Source organism: Uloborus diversus, chromosome 2, assembly GCF_026930045.1.
Source record: "Uloborus diversus isolate 005 chromosome 2, Udiv.v.3.1, whole genome shotgun sequence".
NCBI classification, from domain to species: domain Eukaryota; kingdom Metazoa; phylum Arthropoda; class Arachnida; order Araneae; family Uloboridae; genus Uloborus; species Uloborus diversus.
Window position 1 is genome coordinate 32,725,702 of NC_072732.1, and position 12,313 is coordinate 32,738,014.

Consider the following 12,313-nt stretch of genomic DNA (forward strand, 5'->3'; position numbering starts at 1 on the left):
CATCAACGTCTTCCGGTAGCTCATTAAACAAGTTGAGAAAAGATTTCTACATTGATCTTGTTGGCAACATTTCTAATCAAATTGTTGGAGCAAAGCTACCATCGAATAGACAAGTCTTGAGCGTCTTTTTTTACAATATAAAAGTTGTAAATATGACAAAAAAAGAAAGTGCAACATTAGTGATTCAAGAAGTATCTGTTTTTTGGCAAAAGGCAAGAATTCCCACTAAAAGAACGGATCACTGCGTTGACAAGTTAGTCAAACTCCATGATGAATGGAAACATTTGCAGAAAAGTTTTTCGAGAACTTCAGGGAAAGGAAAAATGAGAAGAGATTCTTTTGAAGAAATTATGGACGATCTCTTTGATATTGCTCATGCAAATGCTTTAGAAGACATCAAAATTGAAGAAGATAGGAAATTTCTAATTCTTCAGCGCCAAAAAGGAAGACCGGGCTCCATGGTTGGTGTTGACCTAAAATTAACACAAAAAGAAGAAAGGAAATCAAAGAAAAACAGAACAGAAGTTGCCCGAAAGAAACGAACTTATGAAGAAATGGAACGACAATTAGTCGACACATCTTATGATATAGTTTCAAGCAACCCAAGCAGTGACGGTTTTGACGACAGTAGCAGCCCTTCTTCTGTCATTGATAAACAATTACCAGAAACTGATATAGACACACTTGAGAGTACGGACAGTACGACTTACGCAGAAACTAGAGGTACATTGCATTTTTTTACTCCTCGTCTATCTGAAATTTTTGATAGATGTAAAATCACAGATAGAAATGGAATTTACATACTGGTAGCTGCTGCAGAAGCATTTGGACTTGATACTAAAGACCTGATCATTAATCGAACTTCTCTTCAACGCCTCCGAAAGAAATTTAGAGAAGAAAGACATGCGGAAATTCAGAAAAAATTTAATTTAAATGATTGCCAAGAGCTTGTCTTACACTGGGATGGAAAATTGCTCCCAACACTTGCAGGAGTCGAAAAAACTGACAGACTGGCAATAATAGTAACTTTCCAAGGCAAGGAGCAAATGTTGGGAGTTCCTGAAATCCCATCCTCATCAGGAGAAGAACAAGCCATGGCTATTTATGAAGCAGTTGAAAAGTGGGGATTAAACGATAAAATTCAAGCACTTTGCTGTGATACAACAGCCAGCAACACAGGCCGAATAAATGGTGCCTGTATTAATCTAGAAAAATTGTTTGATCGTGATCTGCTGTACCTTCCTTGTCGTCATCACATTTTTGAGTTAGTTTTAAAGGGATGTTTTGACTCTCTAATGAGTGCAACTTCTGGTCCAGACATGCCACTTTTCAAAAGATTTAAAGAAACTTGGACAAAACTCGACAAAAAAAATTATACCACTGGTAGCAATGAAGTACCTCATGATATTCGTGCAACCATGCTTGAATTTCTTGATCAACACCTTTCAGCTCGGAAACAACAGCGCTATGATTACCGAGAACTGTAGGAATTAAGTATGATATTTCTTGGTGGGATTCCAAAGTGTGGAATATCATTTCGTAAGCCAGGAGCTGTAAGTCATGCCAGGTGGATGTCAAAGTCCATTTATGCACTCAAGATTTACTTATTTCAGGATCAGTTTCCCTTATCTGAAAGGGAGAAGAACTCTTTAAGAAGAATATGTATTTTTCTTGCTCGAGTCTACGTTCGATCTTGGTTTCTCTCCCGGGAAGCAGTTAAAGCTCCATATCACGATTTCCTATTTATGCGTCAACTGATCGATTACCAGGATATTGATACAGAAATCAGTATTGTTGCTCTCAAAAAATTTTCAAAACATCTCTGGTACTTAGCTCCTGAAACTATGGCTCTATCCTTATTTGATGATAATGTTCCAACCTCGGTTAAGAGAAACATGGCACAAATTATGTTGGAAGCAGATAAAGATGAAGAATCGCAAGAAGCAGAAAACCAACAAAAGAGATACATTCCACATCAAAACAATTTTTCTAAGTTTATTAACAACGAATTTTCATCTTTTGTGACACCTGTTACAAAACATTTCCTCACCCGATTTTCTGTAAGTTCTGATTTTCTCAACAAAGACCCTTCAACTTGGAAAGATGACCCTGGTTACACAAGTGGAAAGGAAAAACTTGATAAAATAATTGTTGTGAATGATGCTGCAGAAAGAGGGGTCAAACTAATTCAGGAATACAACAATATTCTTACAAAAGATGAAAATGAAAAACAATTTGTTTTACAAATTGTTGCTGAAGATCGCAAAAGATACCCTACTGCTACTAAATCCTCACTTAGGAAAAAATAATGTTGAACATTCGCTTGTTCCCGCTGTGTTTTGGTTCTGTAGAAATTGTTTGTCATAATAAAATGTATTTATCCTCTAAAAGCTGTTGTGTTAGTAAAGAAAAATTAAATATTGTTAAAAAAGCACGAGATTTCTAGGATTTGCTGAACTTCAAGTCGTTTGCGGCACCCCTAGAAATTGTCCAAATGAAGAGAAATTTTACACAGCCTGCTTTATTATTCATTGGAACAAGATAAGAGGTTGGGAGCAATAAAATTTTAACTTTCGAAAAATACCCTATAGCTAAGGGCCACCCTAATGTACACACACACACACACACTTGTGATTGCGAAAAACATAATTTGAATTCAAGATGTCAAAATTCAAATTAATTTTTCATTTTCATTCATTATTATTTTTTTAATGCCGTGATTGCTTAAAAAACTTATTGGCGTAAAAAAGCAATTCATTTTGCTCTATCTTTAAAAAGTCATTTTTTAATTTTTAATAAGCAGATTTCTTCCTATGTCCATTTGTTGTCTCTTTTCCTCATTTTTAACAATTAGTTTCATGAGCAGTTTAAAAACATTTAGATAACATTTATAAAATTCTATAATGTATAAAAGTAAATAGTGTTGGTACATTTTTAATCTTAGAAGTGATGCACATTCTACTGAAAATGGGAATTTTATTCACTTTAAAAAATATGTTTGTTATTGAATAAGTCACTATAAGTAGCCGGAAGACTCATAACTTAATAGTAGCTAGTATTTTTTTTTATGGTCATGAATTTTTATTGCATCGCTTTGCCGAAGAATTTTTTGGGCTTGTGTGAACTGACCTGATAATAAGAATAAGGTCAGGTGGGGTGAAACGGGACGGATTTTGTCAATTTTTTTAAATGATGCCATTTTCAAACCCATAAACATTTTTTTCCCTTTTTTTAAAGTTTCTTCTTTACATCTGATTCTTCCCCTTTAATTTAAACTGATTGTCATTGAAATTTGTTACCATTGACAATCTGAAAATTGTAATTAAAGTATCTGACCCATTTCACCCCAAGGTGGGGTGAAATGGGTTTTAATGGGGTGAAATGGGTCATAGCAATAGAAACATACAATAACTAAGAAATTATTACCAAAACACACACAATAGCTGAAAGAAATAATTTCCAATGAACCATTTATTTATTTTTACTTATTCAACACCAAAATATTTTGAACTAAAACTCAAAAATATAGTGTCCACAACCTTCGAATTCTGCTCGTTCAATGTCTTCAGAATTTGACATCTTGAAACAATGTATGTATCTTTCTACTCAGGAAAGATGTAGTAGTTGCCTGAGTTGGCTTTTCGTAGAAAATTTACGCTGTTGTAATCCAGGTCATTGATATCTGTCAAGTGATCAACAAATTCTTTCGATGATTTTTTGCCCTTGTATTGGACAAGAACCCATTTCCCGGGTGTTTGATTATTGCATAAGTAACACAGGACATTTCTTCATCCAAGAGTTGGGTTTCATTCAGTTGCTGCTTCTTAGAAGATGTCCTGGCTCTTGCTTTCTTTAGGAATTATGGCTTCCTCTTACATAAGTGGCCTGCCCACCTTTTTTCAAAATTCCTGACCCATTCTATGCCAAAAGTGCCACAATTGAATTTTTCAGAATTGGTCTTTATGAAATCCTTAGCAACAATAATTACATCTTTCTATCAAATAAGAAACCACACTAAGCAGTAAGTAGAGCTAAAGCAATACATCTTTCTTCTTCTTATCTTAGCATTGTACATCCACCTGAACGTTTGCAATTCAGTGCGTCGGAGACCCATCTCCTCAGATTTCTCTTGGCATATTATATTACCTTGCAGCGTCAGGAATTTCGGAACCACTTTCAACTTCAATTAGTGCAGCCTCTAAATCTGAGTCTGAATATTTTTTTCCCTTTTTCTTACATACACCCCAGGCATTTTCATTAAATGAATGGAAAATTTGAGTTTGAAAAGTAGGTAGGTAATAGGTTGTAAATATGGATGAAAAGTTTAGCTTTTTAAATTCCACACATTAATAATACATACTTTATCATTGTTACATTTAAAAATCTTCTAAATTTCTTGTTAAGACCTATTTATTGATATTCAAAAGTCATATTTAGTATCAATATGATTAAAATTTGCTAAGCCTAACTATGCCCCATTTCACCCCACCACATAAAAAAACAACAAAAGAAGAAAGAATTGATACTTTTCTTACCTGTTTTTTGCAAATTATAGATGAAAGTCTGTTCTAACTGATATCACTTGAAAATTTCAAGGGAAAAAAAATGTATAGTAAGGTTTTAAGAAGTTTGTCAGGCTTCCTAAAAATTCACATGTGACTTGAGAAACAAAATGTCAATGTAGTGCTCCAACCAATTTACACAGAAACTTTTTTAAAAATCAGAATTGTAGCCAAAAAGCCCCTTATAACTTGTGTAAAATTTCAGAAAAATTCACATACCAAAAAATTCTATTAATAAAAATACACAGCATGCCCCATTTCACCCCACTTGACCCTATAGACCAAGAGGTCTATAGGGTAAGAGGTATATATCCCCCCAAAACACGATTTATCTCTTTTATGGCAGGTGGCAAGTTCAAATAATAGAAAATGTATTTAAAAAGCTGTGGCTCTAATCCCCCCCACTAATTTTGGGTCACATGCTGCGTGGGTGGATAAAAAGTACAAATAAGAGAAAATTTTTCAAGCGATGAGTTAAATGGCTAAATATTATATAATAACGTAAAATCAAAAAGAAAAAACACGTAGCAAATTTCCCCCCCAGCTATGTTGGGGCGAAAGTGATGTCCCCCAGGGGTGAAACATCGGTTATTAAACTAAAAAAAAAATGATCACTTTCGTGGGGGGAATTTTACAGGGTATTTCTTTCATTATATCGATAGCCAAAAAAAATTCCCCCCCAGTAATTATGGGTCAATTTGTCAAAAAAAATTTTTTTTTGTTCCTCTTTATTTGTTCCGAGTAGAGTACTATTCGAACTTTCACATGACCGTTTAAAAAAGAAAAAATATATATTTATACGTTAAAAAAACGTAGCAATGCCCCCCCCCCTCGAGCTATGTCGCGCCGAACGTGGTGCCCCCCAGGGGCAGGATATCGATTGATATTTTTTTTAAAAAACGATCACTTTCGTTGGTAATTATGGGTCTATTCGACAAAAAAATTGAATTTAGGTTAGAAATTTTGAAATATTTTTCAAAATAAAAGAAAGCAATTCAGCGTCCGTACATCTGCTTCTACCATTCTGTGCTCAGCATGAAAAAAAAAAGGGGGGGGGGGGAAAGCGGACGTCTGTGTGTGTGTGTGTGTGTGTGTGTGTGATGATTTCTTCTTGTTTGTTTAGAGGGCAGTTTCGGCAGTGATCAGCTATAGCTAAAACACAGTAAAGTCGTTATAGCTGTTGGTTATTTTTTCGGAGCACGCTGTACTTCATCCTTTAACTGAAAACGTTATACAATCCTTTTTTTTTTAAATATAGCTTGATGTTTTTACATTATGAGTGTTTTAAAATGTATTTTTAAGTGTAGCAAGCCACCAGATGAAAGATTAAATGTTTTGACAGAAACTTTATTTGAAGAAATAAAGAAAGTTTCAAAGATTCGAAAACATTTTAAACTGAAATACCATGATTTAGATTTTTCCGAGTTCTTATCAGAAACGGATGGATATCATCGAGTTTGCAGGAAAAATTTTGTGAAAATAAAAGGACACTATCACAACCAATACGCTGAAGGTAAATAAATCTTTATTTATTACCAAATTATTATTATTTTTTAATTCAATTAAAGCATCGGTAAATTAAAATTTTTTTAATGTTTTATATTTTAAAATAAAATTTTAATTTGAATTTTTAGATTTACCCGACGAAAACAAAAATGAGCAAACAGGTGCACATGCTTCGAGTTTGATGTCGGAAGATTTCGATAAAGTTGGATCTGTTGAATCGGAGCATGATCAAAATATACAACAAGGTAATTTTAAATGTATAATATTTGTAAACAATTACAGTAAATATTTTAATTTTGCTGAAAACCGGATCAATCCTGCAAACTGATGATGAAAAACATTGTTTTTAATTCCTTTTTGTTTTCATATGACTGCAATAGTTGAAAAAACATTGCAGCATTTTGCTACTTTTATGTTAAAGAGTACAAAAAACACGAAAAAAATAGTTTTTTTTCACTATAGCGTATACAATGATACTAAAATTTAATTTAAAAAAAACAAGCTTTTTCGACGACATCTGCCTAACCCACTCGATTTTTTTTGTAACATAGTTTAAACCGTTTTAAATCTTTTAACCGTTTTCCCGCTAATGTTTCAAAAATGGAACATGATATTTAACCAAAAATTTACCCAAGAAACAGCGTTTAAAAGAACGCGTTTTTATCAACACTTTTTAGTCTCATTTTGAAGTACTATTCTTTGAATTGCTATTTAATTGTTTATCTATTTATGATACTTTATTGCGATTTTTTGAAAATGAGTGTTTCTTTAGTTTATCGCAGCTTTTTCTCAGAATATTTGCCAAAAATTGGCATTTTCAGAACATTTGATGATATTTATTATATTTGGAAAAAATACTTCAATGTATGAGTTTGAAAATCTTGTAGAAATGTACAATGATATTTTTAAAAGATATGCCCTTTCAAAATAGCATGTTCCAATTTTGGAACATTGGCGCTTCCCAGAGTCAAATTTTCGGTAAGTGAATCGCTCGACACCGAGGGAAAAACTTCAATTTTCGTTATAAATGAGTCTCTAATTTTCTTGTTTTGAATGTACTCTCGTTCAGAAATTTCCAAAACCAAATAAGTTGACACTTTAAAAAAGGGTATAAAGTTTCGTAAGGAAAAAAAAACATTTTGACAAAGGAAATGACTTTGAATCCACACCTGCTCTGACAGCTGCATTGTCACGTGATACTGAAAAAATAATACAGTGGGCTTATGATACCTCATATTTTAAAAACACTCTAATTAATCGCAATATTTTTTTCGAGCTAAACAATCTTTCGCTTGAAGTGTTCCAGCTGTGGGGCTATCTCCACAAATATTGTCACTCTTTGGGGGGGGGGGGAAGGGGTTTGTGAAACTGCGACAGTTTGTAACAATAAGGAGTGAAAAGATAACAAATGTGACATCAAGCATTTTTTGCAAGAATATATTTGTAAAATATTTCGTGACGTGTGACAAAGGGGGGGGGGGGGATACGCTGAAATGTGAAAAATTGTAACAAATAGGAGGAGGGGGCAAAAATGGTTTTAAAAAAGTGTGACGACATTTACAGTAAATATCTGTTTATAAATGTTAAATAATGTTAAGAGATTTGTTACAGTGGAATAAGCTGTGGCGCATTTAGAAACATTAACAAATTCGAGTTTATCAGACACGGAATGTGCCAATTACCCCCTGATGAATCATGCAATATTACTTAGGAAAAGGATGTTTTAGAAAAGGATTTAGAGCTGATTACATCAACTGATGTATGTGTACGGGTAGACATTTTTTTCACAAACACCGCTGAAAATTTATCACGAAAACAAAAGGAAAAGCAAAGGCTAAGATTATTAGGAAATAAAAGAAACGAATGAAAAAAAAAAGGAATAGTAAGGAGTAAGGACCATTAGAGAAAAAAAAGGAAAAGAAAGAAAACTGACTTCAATTGGCGGAAAGAAGTTAATATTCACAAATTCATTCAATCAGAAAATATGGAAACTATACGACATGCATTTCCAAATGTAGAATATCTATCAAAAAAAAAAAAAAAAAATCATGCAAAGCACCAATGTTCCAGAATTGGAACAGGTTAAAAAACATAAATAATTTTTTTATCGGAAAATGCATGCTATTTCTGTATTTACTCGACCAAAACAGACATAAACTCGAAATATTACTTAAATCTAATCATCCGTCAATAGTTCGGCTAGTAAATGGTTAAACCTCTTGATTTATGCAAACCGGGCGTAAATTATCATTTTTCACCCTATGTATAGAAAAAAAACTTTAAGTTTCATTTTCTCTCTTTTTTTTTCTTTTTTACTCAATTTAACGATAATAAAATTATTTTCAGATTTCCTAGATCCTGACAAACTACATTCCAAATTTGATGGCTGCGGCTGCTTATATTGTGACATAAAATTTAAAAAAAATAAAGGTGTCAAAGTTCCTCTCGTCCATTCAGATGCCCAGGAATTAAAAGAAGAAATTATTAGAGTTGCACATGCTCTTAATAATAAACAGCTGCTTGACAAAATAAATGTTGTTCGTGTTAATGACGTCATTGCTTACCATCAAAGATGTAGAGCACAGTACGTTTACAAGATTACTGAAAAACCAGTAAATAAAAATGAATGGCACGAGGTTCGCGAGTTCCATAAACAAGCAGCAACTCGTGTAATGGATCACGTAAAAGCAGTGGTGGTAGAAAACAGGAAGCCAGTTTTATTGCAAGAGCTAGTGCATATGTATGAAACTTCATACAAAGATCAATTTTTTGAGAAAAACAAGTATGTGCTAGATTTTAAATATCAAGGACACCTTCTTCTTTCCAAGCTGACAAAATCTCTAAAATCAATTCAGGTTATTATCTTAAAAAAGAACAAAATAATAGCTCCTGCAGGTGATTTTGAAATAGATTTGGACGCGTTATCAACCGAACAAATTTGTAGATCTCTTTTCGCTCAAAGTATTGCATTGCAAATAAGAGATGATTTGCTAAATGTGCCAAAAACACCTTTGCCAGAGTGCCTCGAAGAAAAACATTTAATAGCAGGTGAATGTGCAGTTCCAGAAAAAGTTAAAAACTTTCTTCGAACAATTATTTGTGGAACAAATCCTGAGTCTTTTGAAAGTGCCGAGTGCAACAGAAAAGTTGAATCTCTTTCCCAGGATTTATTGTACGCCACGCATCATGGCAAAGTAAAAACTTCAAAACAAATTACTTTGGGAATAGCTTTGAAAAGTATGACCAGCAGTAGGAAAATAATTGATATAATTAATAGATTTGGACACTGCTGCAGCTACACAACCATCGAAGAGCTGGAAACTGAAGCAACTTATCAGGCAAGTACGAAAAAAACACTTTGTCCGCAAGGTGTTCACACGCGTTCAGAATTGTTCACGAAAGTTGCATTTGATAATTTCGATAGATATGTTGAGACGTTTTCTGGAAAAGACACGCTTCACGACACAGTCGGTATTTTAATTCAAAACAAGTTACTCGATACCGAGAGACCCGAAACAGAAGAAGTTTTTCACGAGAACACTCCTGCAAGTGATTTTGATTGTTCAAATGATACTCGTTTTCAACCGAGTGCCAAAATAAGAAGAACTTTTCAAAGTATACCTGCGGAGATAAAATCCTACGTTAAAAAGCCTAAAGTTAGAGAAAAATTATTGCCCGTAGACGATCCTTTACGGCATGTACTGTTGAAAGATGAAGACTTTATAAAAAAGCTGGATTTATTATGGATGATGTCACATAGGGAGAAAATAAAAGCAACTCCCATGTGGGTGGGCTTTAACTGTAAAATAGTTGATGATACAAGTCCTGCACAAAATATTTTTTATTTGCCACCTATCAATAAATCGCCAACAGATCTTGCCGTTGTTTATGAGACAATGAGGCAGAGCCAAATTATTGCTCAAGAATGCAATCAAAATGAGATCGTCGTAACCTACGATTTAGCAATAGCAAAATTAGCCTGGCAAATTCAATGTGAGGAAAAAAATACTGACCCAAATTTCAGTAATATTTTTGTTGACCTCGGAGATTTTCACCTTCAAATGGCAGGTTATAACGCATACGGTAGTTTTATTGATGGTTGTGGTCTAATAGAAGTCGCTGTAGATTGCGAACTTCTTGCTAGTGGTTCCGTCAACGGGGTATTGTCCGGGAAACATTTCAATCGTTGCAAACGGTTGCACACAATCATGGCCCTTGGCTTGCAAATTCTTCACTTCGAAGCATTTTTAGAACATTTTAATGAAGATTTGCCTGAAGATTATGCAGATATTATTGAAAAAATGCAGCAAACAAAATTAAAACCATCTGATTTTGAAAATGAAAATGAGCAAAAAATATCACATATTATGGGCAAATATTTTATTTATGAAAAAGAAACACTGAGTGGTAGTCACGGTAAAACAGCTCAGTTTTATTCAATTTACATACTAATTCATAACCAGTTCAATTTATCGAGAAGTATCCGTACGGGAAATTTCAATTTATATAAATTTATTCTACCTGAGTTTAGCAACATTTTTTTCATGTTTAATCAAGTAAATTATGCTCGTTGGTTACTTTATTATTTAGATAATTTGCTACAAATTGAAAAAACTCACCCAACAATTCATGCTGCTTTTCAAAGTGGTTTATTGGGAGTAAAAAGAACCTCCAAGCCTTTTTCGCGAATTCCAAATGACTTGACTATTGAGCAAACTTACAACGCAGATGCTGGAAAAAAACTTACTGGCATCTCTCATTTTACGAATAATGTTGGAGCTCGAGAAAGGTGGGCAAGAAGTAACGGTTTTCGTTCTACTATAACAACGCATTTATTTGAAGAAATTGGCTTGAAGCGAGGTTCAGATCCAACTAATGATTTAAAAGCTCAGCGTATAAGAGCTGATTCAACTCACGTGAATAAATTTATTGAAAGTGTTAATAAAAATATTAACCCTTTTAGTAATGAATTGGATAAAACATTTTTATACAACATTAACACAGGAAAAGCTGCGTCCGACGAAGTTGCAGATTTTCTTTTAAATGTTGTTGTAAAAGGTTCAGAATTAAAAAATAAATTCATCGATGAGTGTGCACAATCGGAAGAACGTTTTGAAAGACCAATTAGTAAAAATAAAATTTTAAATTTTGCAAAAAATCATGTAAAAAAACCCGTTAAACTAAAAGATAAAGTACTAGTAGTTCAAATACAACGCGATCTTTTTGGACGCATGCTTGCAATTTCTATGAACGAAGAGACCGACATCGAAAGACTTTTGTCGTACCCACTCACACCTGTGCCTTTGTCGATGTGTCATTTGGATGGAACTGCGTGCAAAACAGCTAAGTCTGCCCTGGCTAAATGCTTAAAAAATCTTTGCGATGAAAATGATCGTGCTCCGAAGATACCTCCAGAAATAGTAATCATTGATGGATTTTATCTGCTGCACAATTTTTCAAAATTCGGTACAAATTATGGCCACTTGTCGAAACATATTTTATCTACTGTTATTTTAAACAATCCTTATGCAAAAGAATACCATATCATTTTTGATCAATATAAAAGCCCTTCTATAAAGGATTTTGAAAGATCATCAAGATCAGCTGAGTTAATGCAAGGTCGACCATACGTTATCACGCAAGACTTAAAAATCACGCCTAATACATTTATTAAAGATCTTCGTAACCCAAAATTTAAACAAGCGCTCGTTAGTTTTTTTATAAATCATTGGGGTGAACATCACATGTACCCATACTTCAAAAATAAAAAAATTCTTCTTAGCTATGACCTGTGCTATTCCTATGAATCCTTTGAAGATACAGTACATAAAAAAGTTGAAGAAAACTATTCTTGTCCCGATCACGAAGAGGCAGATACTAGAATAATTTTTCATATCTGTAATACCAAAGATGCATCGAACTTTTTGGTACACTGTACCGATACCGATATTCTAGTTTTAGTGTTAGGAAACATGCACAAGCTAAATGAGACATGTAAAGTTTGGATACAAGGTGGTAAAAACAAAGAAAATTTTTTGATAAATGTTAGATCTTTATATGAAAAATTAGGACCTCTACTTAGTAAAGCACTGCCAGGTTTTCACGCAATTACTGGCTGCGACCAGAATCCTGCTTTTTACAATAAGGGCAAACAGCGACCTTTTAAAAAACTCTCTGGTTCGCAAGAATATCAAGAGTTGTTCGCAAACTTAAGTGACATCAATCCGGATCCGGAAAATCTTCGT

General features: G+C 33.6%; 1 protein-coding gene across 1 annotated transcript in view; it reads left to right on the top strand.

Moving 5' to 3' along the window:
* The first annotated feature begins 323 nt into the window (after nt 1-323).
* Nucleotides 324-12,313, top strand: part of LOC129235174 (uncharacterized) — a 71,347-nt gene continuing 59,357 nt past the window's right edge. Inside the window, exons 1-4 of the mRNA XM_054868862.1 lie at nt 324-690; nt 6,197-6,313; nt 8,526-8,737; nt 8,924-9,122. Coding sequence (XP_054724837.1) covers nt 324-690; nt 6,197-6,313; nt 8,526-8,737; nt 8,924-9,122 — 895 coding nt within the window. The remainder of the gene's footprint in view (nt 691-6,196; nt 6,314-8,525; nt 8,738-8,923; nt 9,123-12,313) is intronic.